Raw genomic sequence first — 21,194 nt, forward strand, 5'->3', positions numbered from 1 at the left:
TGGGAGTACGCTTATCCAGTCTACATGTGTTTTGTAGACTTGGAGAAGGCGTATGACCGGGTTCCCAGGGAGTCACTGTGGGAGGTGCTACGGGAGTATGGGGTGAGGGGGTCTCTAATCAGGGCCATCCAATCTCTGTACTCCCAAAGCGAAAGCTGTGTACGGGTCCTCGGCAGTAAGTCGGACCCATTTCAGGTGAGAGTTGGCCTCCGCCAGGGCTGCGCTTTGTCACCAATCCTGTTTGTAATATACATGGATCGGATTTCGAGGCGTAGTCGTGGGGGAGGGGGTCTGCAGTTTGGTGGACTAAGGATTGCACCACTGCTTTTTGCAGATGATGTGGTTCTGATGGCTTCATCGGTCTGCGACCTTCAGCACTCACTGGATCGGTTCGCAACCGAGTGTGAAGCGGCTGGGATGAGGATCAGCACCTCCAAATCTGAGGCCATGGTTCTCAGCAGGAAACCGATGGACTGTCCACTCCAAGTAGGGAATGAGTCCTTACCCCAAGTGAAGGAATTCAAGTATCTCGGGGTCTTGTTCTCGAGTGAGGGAACAATGGAGCACCGTTGTGACGAAAAGGGAGCTGAGCCAGAAGGCAAAGCTCTCTGTCTACCGGGCCATTTTCGTTCCTACCCTCACTTATGGTCATGAAGGATGGGTCATGACCGAAAGAACGAGATTGCGGGTACAAGCGGCCGAGACGGGTTTTCTCCGCAGGGTGGCTGGTGTCTCCCTTAGGGATAAGGTGAGAAGTTTGGTCATCTGGGAGGGACTCGGAGTTGAACCGCTCCTCCTTCGCTTAGAAAGGAGCCAGTTGAGGTGGTTCGGGCACCTAGTTAGGATGCCACCTGGGCGCCTCCCTAGGGAGGTGTTCCAGGCACGTCCAGCTGGGAAGAGACCAAGGGATAGACCTAGGACCAGGTGGAGGGATTATATCTCTTCGCTGGGCTGGGAGCGCCTTGGGATCCCCCAGTCAGAGCTGGTTGATGTGGCCAGGGAAAAGAATGTTTGGGGCTCTCTGCTGGAACTGCTACCTACGCGACCCGACCACGGATAAGCGGGGGAAGATGGATGGATGGATGGACATCTCTTAAGGCCCAGATACACCGGCCCAAAATCGGCATTAAATGGGAGTCGGGCCGAACATGAGCGTGGGCACGCCCTATTCGGAGTGGTGTGCGCCGCACCGTCGGGTCTTTTCTGACGACCTGACACCTTTTCTTGCCGATTCAACATATTGAATCGGCGTCGGGAACACCACCGGAAGTTGGACAAAGGGATAACACTGATTGGCTGTTCAGCTAGCGAATCAGTGCATGAGAAGCGTTAACGGAAGTGAGGGAGGTAAACAAATGATTTAAAATGGAAGATGGAACACACACGGACGGCTATTTCACCTCATCGGTTTATAGAGCTCCTGTTCGTTCGTGTTTTCAATGGACGAGAGTGAAAATGGAAAGAAAAACACTATTTGTTGTTTGTTTATATCACGGAGTCTGTTCTTCTTCTCCGTCTTCCGGTTGTTCCGGTTGTTGCCTCTTTTGAATGATGAATACACACTACCGCCGCCTGCTGGTAAGGAGAGTTATTGCCACTCACGCATGCGCAGTTCATACGTGCTCGGCTCGGATTTGCGGTTTGTTCCAGTGCGCGAAGTCGGCAAATACGCAGGAGAATCCGGCGACGCAACAGTCGGTGTCAGCGACTTCTCAGGTGACTGGCCGGTGTATCTGGGCCTTTACAGACAGGCCTCTTGGTTTCCGTAGGCTTGCCCTCACTGTCAGAGATATAGCTAAAAAACTTCCAAATTTCGCTTCTGGCGTCTTTTTTGTCAACAAGCCGAGGCGCAGCAGCAGTTGCACTCCCACTTTCAGCCATGTTTCTCGTTTTCTCACATGCTCTGGCAGCTAGCGCGTGCACGAGAGAGGGGAGGCACTTAACGGCCCCTACACATGGCGGCGTGCGTTGTCGCTTGCCGGCGGGTGGGGCTGAAACTCGACCAACAACCAATCACATGAATCTCCCGCCCTAGAAACACAAGCACGCGGTTTGATTGGCTAGAGCTTGTACTGGCATATGATTCGATTGGCTGACTCCTCCGTCGAGGCGTCAAAAGTAGACCATTGCTCTACTTTTGCAGCGAGCACCGTGAGAGAAGCTACGCTTTGCTCCCACAATGCAGTTTGGCGAATCGTGAGGTCACCCCATTCAAAGTGAATGGGCAGAAGCGTTGAAGCGGCAACGCATGCCGCCGTGTGTAGGGGCCAGAGCGTGCTTGAGAGGGGAGGGACTGCAGGCACGGCTGCAGTGCAGAGAGTGGAAGCAGAGCGCTAAACACACATGGCTCTTATTAAAACAGCGCTTTCTCACCGGAGTACTTTTCCCCGTCATTCTTAAAGTCCCGATACTAATGAAACGGAGGAATTGTAACGTTTTTAACGGCAGGGTATCGCGGTACCTTTCAAGTAGCGGTACACCGTGCAACACTAGTGCAAGGAATAGTCGAAGTAGTTGGGGAGTGTTATACAATATGTTTAAAACATAAATATTAAAAGGTTTAAAAAAGTTATTGTTTAATGTTTTAAGGAGGTGACGCTACTCGGCCAATGAAATCGGTGCAGTCAGTGAGTCAGCACGATAGATTCAAACACACACACAGAGACGAGACAAGAGGAGAGAAAAAGTCTTAATTTTCTCTTATTGGACCTCTTTGAAATGCAATTGAATAACCCTGCATTATAGCAACAACAACAATAATAATAATAACGATAATAATTGGGAAGAGGGGGGGGCGCGGCTGTTCTTATGTTCTCTGAGGGGAGGCTCACCTTCCCACACTTTGAAAACCCCTGCTCTATCATAAGCTTATGCAATGTTGTCAATACAGAGCTGCACTCTGGCAACTCTCCAATAAACTAGGCTTCAGCAGAGCGTCCCAGGAAGTTTTCTTGGCTTTGGTTCACATCAAGAACCTTTTATCCACTGATCCATATACTCTAACTGTGGGGGAAACTTCTGTGTAGCAATGCAGTGGGAGTCACCGATTCAGGAAGGAGACACGGGAAGAGCAGGAGCTTTGATGTCAAACACTGATGGTTTATTTAGGAGCTTTGGCCGGAGGATTCACATCACAAGTCACACAGTCAGAGGTTCTGACTTCACGGGAGAGTTGCCACGTCAATTCTGAAGAGTCTCTCTCTTGCTAAACCTTTTAACTGGTTCACAGAAAGTAATCAACATATTTGAGGAGATAAATAGCTGGGAAACACTGAGTTACTTGCGACACTTATGGCCTCGAGGATTTCACACCTTGGAGTCCACAAACACAGAGAAGGAAGTGTTCCAGCGTTCTCACAACAATAAACCATTTGTGACCGAAAGTTGCCTGGTCATAAACTGGGAACAACAACATATGGCTGAAGCAGCCCCTTTCCTTAAGGGAGATAACAGACGTCAGGGTTGGTCATAAACGTCAAAGGGCAAAAAGGTTAGATATCTAGGAGTCCAGGAGAATAATTCGTTAATATTGAGAAATGTGGCAACACATCAAATCAAAAATGTATAACACATTTAGAAAGTCTCACAAAAGACATCCAATACATCTCTGATCTCATTTAGAGAGATGCTCTCACAATTCAACAGTAACTGCTGATCCAGCAGGAGTGTGGTAGCATTTGAGTAAAACTTGTGAAGTTTGAATAGCTTTGCTGTTTATCCCCAGGCAACTGCTCAAGTACAATCTGCCCACTGTATCTTTTGCTTGTTTTAATAAGGTAATACAGCATTTACATGTCCCTCTAGTTTTACATATACTTTAGGCATCTGATAGGAACTAGTTTCCTTTTAATGTTCCATATGTAAATGATGTGTGTAAAAATGATTAATGAAATGGGCATGAACAGGCAAGTGTTTGATTTTCTGTTCTTTAACCTGTTAAGCCCGGAGCCTGTTGTTCACGTCTCAGGCTCGAAAATGACATTCCCAGAACAAATGACAATATCTTCACTTCTAAAAGGGGTAAATTAATAATATTTGTTCTCAAAGCAATGATAAACCTGCAAGTTGGATGTAGAAAAGTCAGAATCAATATAGATGTTTTTATTTTACAGTAAATTCAGATAGAACATCGTAAAAAAAATGTAAATTATAGTTTTCGTCCAAAAAGAAACCATTACTTATAGTGAAAACCACACTTGAATGATGGGATAGTAGAATAAAAGCTTTAGGAATCCAAACTATAACATATAATAAGTACCCTGTATCAAGGTTGATGCAAAACAAGTGACATTTGACCTTTTTAGAGAGGTTTAGAACACTTCTGGGGTCATTTGGGTGTATTTAGCGTTTCTCTGGAGCCCATTGGTCGATTTTGGTGATTGACACCTCTTTTTAACCGTTAGAGCCAATAGAATCGAGGGGGGGGTCCTAAATCCACCTACACCTTACCATTGAGGAGTGAGAGTGATGTACACGCAGCGTGCCCAAACCGAAAGCTATGTTACGCTCTGAAAACTAGGCTTATTGACATAAATGTTATGATGTATTATCAGTAATAATTTCAAAGGGACACAGAGACATTGGATTAACCTTCAGCAGCGTTTTATGCGTTTCAATGCCATTGAACACAACTTTTGATCAGAAAACAGCAAAGGTAAGACGTATTTGCCGTTTTGAACCCGTAAAGTTAAGTTGTGTGTTGTCTGGTTTCCCCTTTGCTGCCGCGAGTTTTGGTCGCACAGTGAAGATACTTATACCATTGGAATCTGTGGAATCTCAGCTTTCATATAATATATTGTTTGTGCAGAACCGATAAAGTATGAGATATTTCTACCATGAGTTATGTGCTAAGTGCGTTAGCACTCTTTCGCTTTGTGCTAATTCAGAGGCTCGGCGTTAGACTTGTGTTTTGTTTCAGTAAAAAAAATCATATCGTCAGTTAGCTTAGTTTTTTCCGTTAAGAGGGTATGACACATTAATAGGTTGTTAAATGTTAAAAAGCCCTGAGACACAGTTTCGTGAAAAGAAAGCCTGGGGGCTATGGGGCTTAACAGGTTAATAAAGTAGTTTTTCACAAAGACTTCTCTGATCTATTCAAGCTAGGGTGGTTAGTGTACTTTAGAAAAATTAAATTGTTATATTTTTCAAAATACTTTTTACATCCCATTCTAGCTTATCTAGCTTATTCCTGCTGGTTTCGCCAATGTTATCAATAAACATTTTAAGCAGTGAGGTCTGTGTTACCTCTGCAGGTATCCTGATCGAGATGTTTTCACAGCTGTGTCCACCAGTCCCTCTCTGCCGGCCATACAGTGGAAGAAAAACTCCTGAGATTGACGAGGAAAGAATTGTTATACGACTTATAAAGTAAATAAAATATTAATAATCTTAACAGCTTTAGACTGCTTTCTTAGTGCCATTAGGCTTCCCTGTCCGTACCAGGAGCTACAGTCTAAGAGCAGCAACAACACACACACACACACACACACACACACACACACACACACACACACACACACACACACACACACACACACACACACACACACACACACACACACACACACACACACACACACACACACACACACACACACACACACACACACACACACACACACACACACACACACACACACACACACACACACACACACACACACACACACACACACACACACACACACACACACACACACCTGTGGTTTGATGCCAGTGAGGAACCTTCCGGAAACAAAGCCCCCTGCGCCGGGGGCGGGGTCATAGGGCTGGAAGCATGGCAAAGATTTCCCAGAAGGCATCAATGGAGGTCTACGGCCCTCCAACTCAATCTGGCCTAGCAAACATGAAATCTGAAAAACACACACACACACACAGACAGGGTTTGGTTAGTTTATTGTAGGCCTACGGTTGGGTATTATTGTAAGTGTGTGTGTGTGTGTTTGAGGGTTACCTGCATGGTGTTTACAGTAGAGCCCTTGGCTCCTGATTGGACCATCAGTTGGAGGTTGTTGTCTGGGAAAGACGTGTGGAGTCCCACTGGCATGCAGACCTACGAACACACATGAACATATTTAGGGATGTGCTCTTAGTTTTTAAAGAGTGTCATTCTTTATAGCTTCAGTTCATTTCTCGACACGTCTGTGTCTGTATGTAGTACATATTTATCCCCAGTGGACATGATGAAGCACCGTTGGGGCCATGAACTACAGCTTCACTGTGGCAGCCATTTTGGCCAGTGGCATCCACAGAGGAGGAAGCACTGAATTTGACAAGGCTGCATTTGTTCTGTTTTTAAATACCAAACATTTAAGAATTTCTATCAATAATAAAGACACTTTTGTGATGCTGAGTAAACTAAGATACACCCACACACCTACTCGCAGCTACATCTGTCACTTTAGTACAATTATTGGATAGAGTATAGTATAAAGTTAACAGGAAATGACGGGACGCATGCAGTAGAAGTCACACTATTACTTCCTGTATTCCTGTTTAATGTGGTAAATACTGATGATAGAACATTCAAGAAAATATGAAACTAGAGGAACTAGGAACTTAAAAGTCAATAGCCGCTTTCACACCAAGTACTTTGCCATACTTAGTTCCCAGTAATTACTCCCGACAAACTTTTTAGTCCCGGAACTGTCCTAGTAGGTCGCGTTCACACCGGAAAAAGTCCCTGAGGGAGGATTGTGCAAATGAAGCGGCTGACGTGACTTCTTCTTCTGCTTTGGGTTTACTGGCAGGCCGCAAACAACTTCACGGCGTATACTGCCACCCGAAGTCCCGGAGTCCGGTGGCAGTAAATCGCCTCCCGGGTAAATCGCCAGAAGCGCAGACACCTCCTCATCACTCCACCGCTCCCACGTTTTATTTTGTGTTGCCATAAGTTAGTTTCTCTCCGTTGGTGCGCTGGGTTAATGCTAGTAATGCTAATGCGAGCAAATAAAATGGCGGCTTCACAAAACTATTCAGAGTTTTCCGGGCGTTGTTTGCAATTCGCCCAGCTAATCAGAAATTGGAAAAGTTTCCTTCCCAGGAAAGTACCACCTATCTAGCAGGGACTGAAAAGGTTTGCATGAAATAAGTTCTAGTTCCAGATCTTTTTGGTGTGAAAGCAAAATCCCAAGAACTATCGGCACTATTCCTGGTAAAAGTACTCCGGTGTGTAAGTGCCTAATAGGCGGTTCAAAGTAGGGGTGGGCGATATGACGATATATGTCGTCGAGACGATATTAGGTCTCCACGATATGCCTTTTCAGAGATATCATATCTATCGTGATACAGAGAGTCACTCAGTCATAGAATGTGCACTCACTGTGAGTGCTGCGAGTGCACATTCTATGATTTGCAGTTCTATACCTTAATTTATACTTCTGTAGTACGACGGTTTCGTTTGCCAAAAAAGAACAGATCTACAAGCTAACAACGCGTCTCGACCGCACCGCAATGACCTTATTGGTTGCTTGAAGAAAATGTGAAAGCGACAGATGGCAACACGTCGGGCTTACGAGACCACCTCAAACGCAAGCACCAGAAAGAGTATGCAGTAAGAGTGCAAGGTCCCGCGCGTGTGAATGCACAATCTACCGCAGCGACTGCACAAGTACGACCAAAACAAACCACCATAATGCAGGCATTTGATAAACGGGCTCCTTATGGAAAGACTAGCAAACGGTGGAAAGACATAACTGACGCGGTGGCGTTTTATGTGGCCAAAGATATGCATCCAATAAAGAAAACAAAGGTTTCGTGAGGCTGATGAAAACAGTTGACCCACGATAGCAGGTGCCCAGTCAGAAAATATTTTTCTACAAACGCCATTCCAAAAATGTACACTGAATGCAGAGAGAAGGTACAAAAGGAAATTCAAAACGGCCAGTTTTTTGCTACAACCAGTGATTTATGGTCTAGCCGCACGTCAGAACCGTATATGAGTCTGACCATTCATTTCATTCACAAGTGGAAGCTGCAAAGTGCATGTCTCCAAACGATATAATTCCCAGTACTTCCCGGGACTTACTTCAAGGCTGGGGACTGAAAGAAGAGAACATGACCTGCATGACCACAGACAGTGGAGCCAACATGGTTAAAGCTTAACGCCTGGACTCGCCTGCAGTGCTTTGGTCACAGACTTCACCTGGCCATTGGTGAGTGAAATAAGTAGAATTTTTCCACTGTCTGTCATTCAGATAAGGTTGGGAGTTTATTCATAATAATGCTTTTATATTAATATCAGGGTTCATACACTTTTTCACCAATGATTTTCAATGACTTTTCCATGACCTTTACCTAATTTACCATGAACAAAAAAAAAATTACCACTGTAAATTATTTATTTTAACATGGAACAGGAAAATAAGGTCTGCATATGAAACATGTTATGCCTATTTAAAACAAATCAAATAGTAGGCTTACTAGCTTCTACAAGCTAAAGCAACTGTAGTCAGGGATGCAAACTCATCAGGTATGAAAAAGGTGATAAGGATCCTAGCCCCCCGACCCCACGGAATATCGGCTTTAAAATGAAGAATAACAGAGGATTTTAGCAGTCAGAACTACATTTAGCAGCAGTGTCAATAATAAAAGAAACGCTAAAGAGTCACATCTAATAGAAATATATAAAAGCATTTATTTTAATTGTGTAGCAGTCAGTTTATAATTTTGGCAGCAGTATTAAGCATTTTGAAAATCTATTTTCATGCCTCTGTGCAAGGCTTAGTCTTTCTATCTTTATAGCCAATGGTGGAAAGTAACTAAGTTCATAAACTCAACAAGTACAATACGTGGGTACAATTTTGAGATACTTTACTTTATTTAAAGTGGACCTATCATGCTATATTTGAATAATATAGTGTAGGACCATACCTATATAAGGCATATTTATACTTTTTATTTTTCAAAATATCAAACAGATCATGCATTTTAGCCATTCCTCATTTCGCTCAATTTAACACTGTCTTTGCATGGGCTGATTCTGTGAGAACAGCACCATCTACAGGCCTGGCCTATGCAGGGTATATGCAGGAATCGTGAAATCAAATTTACCATAATTTTCGGACTATAAGCTGTGCCTTTTTTCCAATGTTTCGACCCTGCGGCTTATATAACGGTGCGGCTAATCTATGGATTTTTAGCTAACGGCCACTAGGGGACCTCCTAAATCTATGGATTTTACAGGTTACAGTCCATCACCTTTAACTCTATGGGCTCTATGGCCGGTCCGCGCCCCCCACCTTTAAGCGGCGGGCTCCAGCAGGAAAAGCTGGAGGCCGGAAAAGACAGACAGGTAGCGCGCAAATGTAAAAGTGGAACCGAGAGTGGTACGAGAGACAGAACGAGAGCAAGACAGACAGACATTACGAGAGAGAGACAGTTTGTGCAAAGGTGTTAAACGTGCGCTGGGAGCGCACCGTTTAAGTTTGAAAGTTGAAAAGTTTGTGTGTCTGAAACGCTATGTGATACAGTACAGTTTACACAGCACAGTACATGTTCTGTAGCTACTATTGCACTAAATGGTAACACTTGAATACGTTATGCAAATATGCAACTTGTTTGTTGAAATGTTAATAAATGGGAGCTTCCTCAAACAGCCATCTCTTTCCCAACAATCCCCTCTGTGCACGAACCCTTACATATGCTAATTAAACATTAAAACACCTGCGGCTTATAGTCCAGTGCGGCTTATATATGTACAGATCATTCAATTTAGCTGCTGCGGCTTATATTCAGGTGCACCTTATAGTCCGAAAATTACGGTAATACCTTTTAAGACCCTTTCCATACATTTTAAGACTTCATCGCAACTTCGAGTTCCAACCGGTTACATTGGCAACACACTTTACCTCATATTTACTATATTGATTGTAAGATAACACAACTAAACAGAGTGCAGACAGACTACTGAAGCCTCCTCTCCACATGAACTTCAACCTCTCTGTGAAGGTCAGGTTTAATGCAGTATGCTGCTTTGTTGCTTCTGTAGGCTGTGCTCTTTCATTCCAGTAAAACTCCTCAGAAACCATTAGAAACCAGTATTTGACCAATAAACAAAACAATTGACAAAACTTTGAACTATGAAATATGTTAAACTTTGGTGAGCTTCAGCGGGGTAATGCCATATAGGAGCTCCCTCACAAATACCCAGGGGTTAAATTGGGCTGGAGCTGTCCGGGGCTAAGCCCCGGCACATAGGACGATGCTCTGACGTCATCACCCTCACACATTTGTCATATGTTTACAAAAAACGATATATATGTTAAGACTTTTCTCGTTTTTAATAGACTATATTTAGGGTCTATATGTGTTGACTTTACTTTAAAATAGCAGATCTCTGTGACCGGATATAGTTTGGCTTAGACCCCGGCCCCACAAGGACGCATACGGTAAAACGCATACGCAAATGCAAAAAAGTCTTCCGTTCACACGCATTCGATTCATTAATGTGTCCGTTCACACTAGACCGCTGGAAATGCTGGAAATGCTGGAAACGCTGTAGTACATATGCCAGGCCTGTAAGTGGCGCTGCTGCCGCCACAAAATACACCAAAAGCAGCAAAGAAGACCCCGGAGCATGGTTGTCATGGTTGCCCTTCTGTTTATTCTCCACGGTGGACGGCGTGTTCTCCTGCTGTATATCTCTCAGGTAGTCCACCAGCAGATAAAAAAACACCCGCCTCTTCCAAGGAACGAGGGGACCGTGCGGCAGAGTTTCCGTAAAAAAAATGATCCGCCGGTCAACATGTCCGTTAAAGTTTAAATCTTCCGTACAAAACTAAAAAGTGCCGGTCAGAAGTCTTCTTCGTTATTTATTGAGCATTAAAACAGATTGATAACGACTCTGTTCTCTGTATAATAATATAATAATATTTAATAAACAGTGCCTGCCTCTCTTTTCCTCCCCCTCTTCTGACAGCCCAGCAGCAGCAGGAGACGTGGGGAGAAAATGATCATATAGGGCAGGGGTATTCAACTAAAATGCAACAAGGTCCAGTTAGAGAAAATCTCCCCATGCAAAGTTCCGGAACATCAAAATGTCTAACTTGCTTCATGAATTAGTTAAATATATATTGAAGTAGTAGCCTGTATCTTTATCAACGTCTGCATGTAATCAACAACTGACTGCCAATCAAATAAAGAAAGTACAATTCATAAACAACAATATTTATTGTCAATTAACATTGAACTATACAGATATACAGTAAGTACTGTGGATATGTGTAATGTTCCTCTCAGGCTGCATTTAAAAATAAAATAGAGAAAATAAATAAAATAGCTTTTGAAAATATGTGCATCTTAAAAGTGTTTAATTTTAGATAAATAAAATAAAGTGTAGCAGCAGCTTGAGTTTCTCTTTTTCTTTGTTAACCGTTTCACATCATGACTTAACAGTTTCAGACGATTATAGAACAATATCAGTCTTTACACATCATAACAATTGAACAGTTTTAAAGTTTCTCTTTCTTTCCCTCTTATATTGCAGTCCCTCACTCACTTTGTTTTATTCAGTGCGTGAATTGAGCTCGAGCTTGTCCTGCCAGGAGTTTAAATCTGGGCTGAAATGGTGTCAGGGCCATTCTCATACACATGCAGGTGCTCATTGGTTACAGTGGTGCAAACATAGGTATGGTGAAAAAAGAGAGAACTATTCGAAGCAGAAAAAATACAGCGTAATATACCATCTGACAAAGGCCTGTGCTATAATGCTTCAATTAACTGGCTAATCTTTATAATATACTCAGATCAATAGGAGACAGAGATGTTAAGTTATAAATCAAGGGTTTTTATTATTATTTACAACAGGGGTGGGGAACCTTTTTCCTTTACATTTTTACAACATCCTCCGAGGGTCGTACAAATTATTGAACTCAACCTCTGCTTAAAAAAACTAAAATCACAGCCCATTCATTTCGCCTTTCTTTCATGCTGTGCAAAGAAAAAGCAACCTCTTAAGGCGAGACACGGCAGGCAAAAACATCGTTTTTCATGCCCATGTCAATTTTGAGATTTTGTGCTATTTTGATTCAATAAGATGTTTTCTTTCAGGCTTTTGGAAGGAAAACGTACAAAATACACATTTAGGTGTTTATTTTACTATAGTTTGTCTATTTCCGTCGGTAGATTTCTCCTAAATTCACCAAAAGTTAGCAATCTAACGTAACATAAAGTGCCGTGACCGCTGTTTGCTCCATGTCATGAGAGGTAACGTTGGAAAGCTCAGGTTCTCCTGCACAATCTCATCGGATCCAAATATGGTCATTTCCTTTGTATCAGCAACCAATCGTGAAAGTACAAAGGGGTCATCTGACCAAAGAACGGAATCTGATTGGCTGGTGTCAATTTCTGACAACGTGATTCGTTCAGATGCGTCACGTGGTGCGCCATGACACTTCCTTGTTTATATTTGCGCTGAAAATTTAAATCTCAAAATGCCGAAACATCCGCGAAAAAATCGTTCAAAGAGAAGAGGACAACAATTGTCACTTGCACGTAGCAAGGTAGAAGACAAAACAAATGACCCCGAACCTGAAAAACCTTCACTTAGTGCGTCAATGCGCAAGCTGTCACCCAAAGAGCAGGAGGGTTTAGATAGCGCCACACAGCAGTGGCTGATAATACATGTAGCGCGGCTGAATGAACTGCTCAGTGGGTTGATTTGCCCAAATTGCGCAGGGACAGGGCTCAAAGTTAACATCGATCCGCAAAACCATGGTTTCTGTAGCAGCTTAATTTTAGAGTGCATTCTGTGTGATGGTGGGTACCGCAAAAGTGTGTACACATCTACACGTCTTCAAGACAAAACCAGGAAGGATGTTGCTTTTGATGGTGAGAATGGTGCTCTTAGCGCACGAGTTAGGCTTGGGCTATGCAGCTCTGAAGAAAATGAGCAAAGTGTTGGGGATTCCTGCACTTCATCTCAAAACCTATCAGAGACATGACAAGAGAGTGACAGGTATAGAAACAGGATTGAGACCAAGAAAACTTGAACTATTGAATTCAGAGTATAACTTATCAGGACATTCAGTTGACTTATTTTTTTCTCTTATTAGTGGCAGAAATAGAGAGGCCTGGAGTCACTTCACAGGACAAGGGAGCAGGTCAGGCAGGCTTATGCAGATGTGGACCCAGATGTTGCAGAGTTGCTGAGGGAGGATGCAGAGGCAGTTATAAACATCAGCGTGTCATTTGATGGCACATGGCAAAAGCGAGGCTTTACATCCCATTATGGGATCGGTGTGTGCATTGACATCCTTACTGGATTGGTGATAGACTATGAAATCCTATCATCCTATTGCCATGCTTGTGCTCTAAAGGGAAATGCCAAGCAAGAGCAAAAGATTACAGAAGAGGAGTATGACAGTTGGCGACAGACACATAGTGATTGTGCAAGAAACTTTGCAGGGTCAAGCAAGGCAATGGAGCAGGAGTCAGCCAAGAGGATGTGGGCCAGGTCTGTGAATCGCCACCAGGTGCGGTACACAGAGAGGTTGTCAGATGGGGATAGCGCAGCATTTAGGGAGGTGGTTGCACTGAACCCATACCCTGGGCATGAAGTGGTGAAATTAGAGTGCATTAATCATGCCCACAAGCGAATGGGTACAGCACTCAGAAAAATGAGTTCACAGAAAAAGTTAGGAGGGAAGGGTGTAGGGAAGCTGACTGCAAAGAAATGCAAAACTTTGCAAAATTATTACAGGGGGGCAATTCTCAACAACCAGGGTTCAATCGATAAAATGAAGGGAGAAATATGGGCAGGTCTCCTCCACGGCATGTCTACTGATGACAGCCCCTTACACACCAGGTGCAATCCCTCCTGGTGTTGGTATAGGAAAGCAGAGGATAATGGGGAAACACCTGGTAGCCACAAAGAACATGCTGGAAACTTTTTAAAGCGAGAGGTGGGGGAGAAGCTTATCCCTGTGTACCACCGCATGTCAAGTGACAGCCTGCTCCAGAGAATGCAGCATGGAGGTACTCAAAATGCCAATGAGTGCCTCAACTCTGTGATATGGGCGCGGTGTCCAAAAACGGTCTTTGTGGGGAAAAGCAGGGTTGAGGCAGCTGCAAGTATGGCCATCTCCACCTTTAATGAAGGTGCCTCTGCCATGCTGGCTGTTATGGAGAAGTTGTGGCTCCAGAGCACAGCTGTTACTGTCAGCGCAATGAGACAAAGTGATTTGCTGAGAATTTCAAAAGCTGAGGCCATTACATCTGCTAGTTTGAAATATAGGCGCAAGAGTCTAAGCACAGCAAAAAACGTGAAAAGACATCAGCAGGAGATGCAGGAGGGGCCTACTTATGGAGCAGGCATGGACTAGGGTGGCAGTTCTGCAGTGCGTGTGTTACTGTGGTCGTAGTGTGTGTGTGTTACTGTGGTTTTGTTCATCAGGTACATACTGTGTTACTCAGTTTTCAGTTGTATTGTGTTTTATATGTTCTATATTGTTGTTGTTGTAAGTATTAGATTAGATATTGTGTCTGAAAATAGTGTCTTCCAATAAAAAAAATATGGAATTTGACAATACATATCTTTAAAGGTCGTTTTCTCAAAATGAGTTTTTTCTCCTACTCTGAGCACAACATTTCCACTTCAGTAGCACGTAGACACACCAAACCTTCCAGTTATATTCCTATCCATATTCTGAAGGCTTTTACAGAAGGGTTTGTTCATTTATCATTCATAGCCTGAATTATATAACATTTTATACCTAAAAACATGGCGAAAATTGATATTTTAGGGCTGTTGACAGTATTTTCTGATTTATTTAGTGATAAAAAGAGATATAAAAAATCCCTTCTGTAAAAGCCTTCAATTCTAATATGACAACAAAATGAAACAAGAATTTTGAACCTGGCTTTATCCAATAAAAAAAAAATCGTTTCCTGAAATGTGTTAAAATATGCGCATATTTAATGAGATTATGGCTAATTTGCATATTTAAACATGCTATTTCTGAAAACTTGTAATACAAAAAACAATTGCCTTATTGTAAGTAATTAACTGGAGAAATTTCTAGCTGATATCTTTAAGTTAAAAAAATTAACCTATTCACCTGTAGTGTCTCGCCTTAATCCAGAGATCTCACCATGACTCACGTATGCATGCAGGTGCACGGTTGTGGCATGACCACCAAAACAGAAAGATATGGACACAAGATGTATACAAATGTATTTAGTATCCTATCCATGTGAACATGATTTAAGTGGGTGGGGGGGACCTAAGGGTATATGCAGAAATCCTGAGGTCAAATTTAATACCTTTTAAGACCTTTTTTAAGACCCTTTCCATACATTTTAAGACCTCATCGCAACTTTGAGTTCTAACCGGTTACGTTGGCGACACACTTTACCTCACATTGACTATATTGATTGTAAGATAGCAAAACTAAACAGAGTGCAGACAGACTACTGAAGCCTCCTTTCCACATGAACTTCAACCTCTCTGTGAAGGTCAGGTTTAATGCAGTATGCTGCTTTGTTGCTTCTGTAGAATCTGTGCTCTTTCATTCCAGTAAAACTCCTCAGAAACCATTAGAAACCAGTATTTGACCAATAAACAAAACAATTGACAAAACTTTGAACTATGAAATATATTAAACTTTGGTGAGCTTCAGCGGGGTAATGCCATATAGGAGCTCCCTCACAAATACCCAGGGGTTAAATTGGGCTGGGGCTGTCCGGGGCTAAGCCCTGGCACATAGGACGATGCTCTGACGTCATCACCCTCACACATTTGTCATATGTTTACAAAAAACGATATATGTTAAGACTTTTCTCGTTCTTAATATAGACTATATTAGGGTCGATATGTGTTGACTTTACTTTAAAATAGCAGATCTCTGTGACCGGATATAGTTTGGCTTAGACCCCGGCCCCGAGAGGACACATACGGTAAAACGAATACGCAAATGCAAAAAAGTATTCCGTTCACACACATTCGATTCATTAATGTGTCCGTTCACACTAGACCGCTGGAAATGCTGGAAACGCTGTAGTGAATATGCCAGGCCTGTAAGTGGCACTGCTGCCGCCAGAAAATACACCAAAAGCAGCGAAAAAGACCCCGGAGCATGGTTGCCATGGTTGCCCTTCTGTTTATTCTCCGCGGTGGACGGCGTGTTCTCCTGCTCAGGTAGTCCACCAGCAGATGAAAAACACCCACCTCTCCGCCTCTTCCAAGGGACGAGAGTACCGTGCGGCAGAGTTTCCGTTAAAAAAAAAATCCGCCGGTCAACATGTCCGTTAAAGTTTAAATCTTCCGTACAAAATTAGAAAAGTGCCGATCAGTCTTCTTTGTTAATTATTGAGCTTTAAAACAAATTGATAACGACTCTGTTCTCTGTATAATAATATTTAATAAACGGTGCCTGCCTCTCTTTTTTTCACCCCCTCTTCTGACAGCCCACCAGCAGCAGGAGACGTGGGGAGAGGGAGGTGGGCTATTTCATCGTTATCAGAAAATGATCATATAGGCCAGGGCTTACACACGGAGCCGTTGGACACCCAGAGCGTTGCGTATGTCGGTCTACCCACCTTGGGACCCCCCCCCCCCCCCACAGAGTGGAGCAAGGCAACGAAACTTAAAATAATAAGCAGCATTTTACGGCGCGCTATGAATGGGGCCGCCTTGAGGGGGTTTCCCGACATCTCGTTTCAGTAAATTAAAGGGTGTTTCATGTTGTCGTTGCTGTGGGACTTCTTAATACCTTGGAAAATGCCTTTTAATACTTTTTAATAGCCTTAATCTTCGCTAAATTGATTTATCAACTTTTAATACTTTTTAAGACCCCGCGGACACCCTGTCATATCAAGGTGTGCCTGAACCTCACTGAGCTGAGGTTATTTGAGCCTCTCAGGAGAGAGCTCTCTTCCACCTGGTTGTAGAAAAGCTCTTTAAATTCCTTAGCATAGCTAGCTAACCAGATGTTAATAACAACAGATCGCCACTGTGCTTACAACTAAAGACACAGCCACGCAAACACTGCGGCATGTACGGCTCCTTATGGGTACTGCAATATTTGAAGAGCTGGAGCAGCGTTGGTGCTCCCCGTCAGCACTCATTTCAGAGGAGACATATTCCACTTGAAGACACGTTACGCTCATGTTGTGTTCAAGGAACCTGTCCTTGGCCAGGAAAAACAGGTGCTCGATTGTTTAATTATTTTTGCGGTCTATATTTCTTCTTTTTTTGAAGAAGAAGAAGTCGGACTGACGGACGGACTCCTCTCCCGCCCCCAAAACGAAAACTCTTCGATTCTCCACGAATTACACAAGTCAACCAAATCAGCGTTAAAAAGGCGGGAGGCGCCAATAATCCAATATTAATGTATTGATTATAGCTCCGGGTCCGTATAGGTCGGCGTCTGGGTCCGCCAGTTGCCGACCTCTGATATAGGGCAGCACACGGAGCCGTTGGACCCCGCAGAGCGTTGCGTATGCCAGTCTACCCACCGTTATCGTTACCGTAGTCGTTTAGTGCCCCCCCCCCCACTGAGCGGAGCAAGGCAACGAAACTTAAAATAAGAAGCAGCATTTTACGGCACGCTATGCATGGGGCCGCCTTGAGGGGGTTTCCCGACATGTCGTTTCAGTAAATTAAAGGGTGTAAAGCAGGCATCCTCAAAGTCCGGACTCCGGTCCGGATCCGGACCGAACCACAACTGTCTCTGGACTCTGAGCAAATTATACTTTTCATATGCGAGACATCGCCACAACGCAACGAGTCAAAATGTTCCGCTGTGTCCAACAACAAACAGCGCTCTGCATGTCCGACTGTTCCACTGTCTGTGTGTGTCTGTCAACACATTGGTCCAATCCCATTCAGCATCCCGTCAGAGTTGTTTTCCCCCACCAACAGTCTGCGAATCAGAGGCACAGTAGGGCGGGTCTTCGCGGAATGCGGGTGGGAAAAATGCGTGTGTTTAAAAAAAAAAAGTCAGAGAGTTAACAGCTCATCTAGTTGCATCTGTACTGTAGAGCTCTAGTAGCCTAGTTTCACCTACTGGGGTGGCATGGGGGGGCAACTGCTACCCTCAAAATAGGCCTTGCCACCCCAGCTGCCACCCCAGTTGGCAGCTTTGTTTTGAAAGAAAAGTTGTGGCTCATCGGAGAGAAAGTCTCTAATGTCCGAGTACAAGTGAATGCAGCACAAGACGCACGCCTTGTAACCCCTCCCCCGGCCCTGGCGCGAGCTTGGAAATATGATAGGCGGCGATTTCATTTGAACGGTACGGCGCAAAACGAGAAGCATTCGGACCCAAGTACTGAAGGAATGAGGTATTTGCGGTCTGCAATGACAGAGAAGAGCCTGTCAGGTTGGCTGTACTCAGCATTGAATCAAAACGCACTAAAGCTGTTGATCTTAATCAGTGTGTGAGGCGTTTTGCTGAACAAGATGGTAATCGCCGCATTCAGCTGTAAAAGACATGTCAACTTGATGCTCTGCTCACGGATGAGCATACAAAACTGTTAAGATGATGACCTTACGTGTGTAAATATATGTTTTTCTTTGTGGGGGTCTGCCCCCAAAAAACAGTTTCAAGTCCTGAGAAAGTCAAATAAGACGGTGTGTAAAACTACACTGCCCAGCCAAAAGAAAGTAACCTCTTTGATTGAACTAGGCCAGCACGTAAGGGCTTTCCACTGGATCATAACTGAAGTATAAAATAATGCATGACTGAAGTGATGGAGACCATGTGTGAAGGCAAACTAAAAGAGGAAATAACAGGTCAAGCAAATCCCCCTCTCAGATTCCACAGCAACCAGAAGAACATAAATACTGGCTGGTGATTTGATGAATCAGCTTTGTGATGGAATACAAAAAGCACAGTGCATTTCCTTAGCTGTGGATGAGTCCACTGACAATGCTCAGTTGCTGGTGTTTGTGAGTTTTTATGATGAGGCAAAGGGGGGGTTTGTTGAAGATGTTGGGCCTGACGAACCTCAGTGGACACTCAAGGGGGCAAGACATTTATAAAGCAATAATGGGAATGCTGAATGAAAGAAGGTGCGGCTGCCTTTATTCATAACTGCAGCTCTTACACTGCGACCCTGAGGGATCGAGCACAGACACAATAACAAGGAAAACTGCTGCATACAGATTATTTTTGTTTTTGCAACCTCGTGTTAAGAATCTTGTTGTAATTGTTTAAAAGTTTGAATGACCGTAATAAACGGACCTTTGTCTTATTGAAAAAAAAATGTTGGACCTTTAAGATTTGTATTTGAGTACCCCTGGTGTAAAGGGTACACTGATGCATCCTACACGGATACATCAGTGTATCCTCGATCATAGCTCCTTAAATAATATTGCGACAGAAAAACTTGTCAGTTCACATCACGCTCTGCCGCTCTGCTCTGAACACCTGAACGGCCCGTTCTAACAGCTGTTCACCAGCGGTGCAGTCTGTGCCACAGTGACTCCGCACAGTTACGGCCCGTCCAAACAGCGGCGTGCGTTTAAGCTTGGCGGTGGGCGTGTCTGAAGCTTGCGGAGTTCTCGCGAACAAAGCCAATCACATGAATCTCCCGCCCCCTGACATAATGCATTTCAATAAAATATAGTACAATTAAAAATATAAATAGTTTAATGAAAATGTGAATTAAAATGTATTGTGTGATTAACCAATTAAGTCCTATTTAAAAATATGTAGTAGTGATAATAAATAGTGCATTCAATTTATCATTGTTGTGCAAAATAGTTGGCAGATACACCAGATAAATCTTCATTTTCTATTTCTTAGAAAAAAGTGCCAAACACCCTCGTGTTGATCGCACAGTGTCCATCTTGAAGAAAATGGTCAGTGCATTCTCCTTCAGCTGGAAGAAAAAGAGGGAGTTGGCTAGGCTTCAAACAGAGATGAGACTACCTCCGCACAAACTCATCACCGACTCACCAACTCGATGGGGTTCTAAACTCGCCATGAATGAGAGAGTGTTGGAACAGGAAAAGGCCATTTCTGAGATCCTTAAGGCAGACAAGAAGACAAGGTGTTTGGTTCCTGGATACAACGAAAAGGATGTGATGGAGTCTGTAGTGAAGGCCCTGGGTCCACTACGGGGCAGATGCACTCTCAGATGAGGACTTGTGTTTATTAAATGTTTTATTATTTATATATTTTTAATTAGAAAAGTGGCAATACAATCAATACAAATCAATATACAAAAAAAAATTAAAAATACAATAACCTGCTGTTTGTCCTCTTTTTTTCTTTTCTTTTTAGGTGATGACTATGTGAGTGTGTCTTATGTAAAGCCAGTGCTTCACCTGTTCAAAGAACACCTCTTAAAAGCGGACGATGACGACACTGACCTCTCAGGAGAAATGAAGATGACCATTCTCAACTACCTCACTGACAAATACAAGGATCCCAAAACTGACGAACTGCTGAATATGGCTTCACTTGTTGATCCAAGGTTCAAAACAAAGTACATTGACAGTGACAACTTAGAGAAGATATAAGCCAGAGCTGTGTGTGAGCTTGAGTCCTTGCTGACTGTCACTGTACAAGCACAGTGTCCCGCAGCATCTTCATCTACCTCCACATCACAGAGCCCTGAGGCAGAAGAAAACCAGGGCCCCCACCAAAAGAAAGCTAAGAAAACACTGGCCAGCTTTTTGAAAACCTCTGCTGTAACTGCAGCTGGCACATCTGCTTCTCCATCCCTAAAAGAAGCAATAGAGGCAGAATTGAAGTCCTACCTGTCCGTACCAAATGCAGACAGTGAAATGGATCCTCTGGAATGGTGGCAAAACCATGAGGGAAACTTTCCAAGGGTTTAGCTAATTAGCTAGAAAGTATCTCTGCATTCCGGCAACTAGTGCTCCCTCAGAGCACAGCACTGGTGGCAATATTGTCACATTCCAAAGGGCAACTCTCAAGCAAGAGAAAGTTGACAAACTGATTTTCCTGGCAAAAAAATATGTGACTGTGTTCTGTCATGCAACAAGAAAAGTTAAAAAATACAAAATAAAAACTGATGTGAAAGACATGCTCTAAAGCTGTATAGTCAGGATTCAGACAGTATTGCACTTCATTTATTGTCTTGGTTGATTCTGTTGGCTTATATTTTATTTTATCAATAAGGTATTTATATTGTTTTTCCCTTTTGAAACAGATGTTCAGTTATGCTAAAGTCTTTGATTGCACTTCAAGTCTAAAGTTTACATTTTAATTGTTAGGCACTGACTT

The 21,194-nt window shown here is 43.3% G+C and overlaps 1 protein-coding gene across 1 annotated transcript in view; it reads right to left on the reverse strand.

Moving 5' to 3' along the window:
- polr1a (RNA polymerase I subunit A) overlaps window positions 1–21,194 on the reverse strand; it is a 148,422-nt gene that overhangs the window by 91,396 nt on the left and 35,832 nt on the right. Inside the window, exons 21-23 of the mRNA XM_079670210.1 lie at window positions 5,954–6,052; window positions 5,700–5,852; window positions 5,245–5,327 (exon numbers count right to left, since the gene is read on the reverse strand). Coding sequence (XP_079526336.1) covers window positions 5,245–5,327; window positions 5,700–5,852; window positions 5,954–6,052 — 335 coding nt within the window. The remainder of the gene's footprint in view (window positions 1–5,244; window positions 5,328–5,699; window positions 5,853–5,953; window positions 6,053–21,194) is intronic.

The sequence above is a fragment of the Notothenia rossii genome (assembly GCF_949606895.1).
Source record: "Notothenia rossii genome assembly, chromosome: 3".
Lineage (NCBI taxonomy): Eukaryota > Metazoa > Chordata > Actinopteri > Perciformes > Nototheniidae > Notothenia > Notothenia rossii.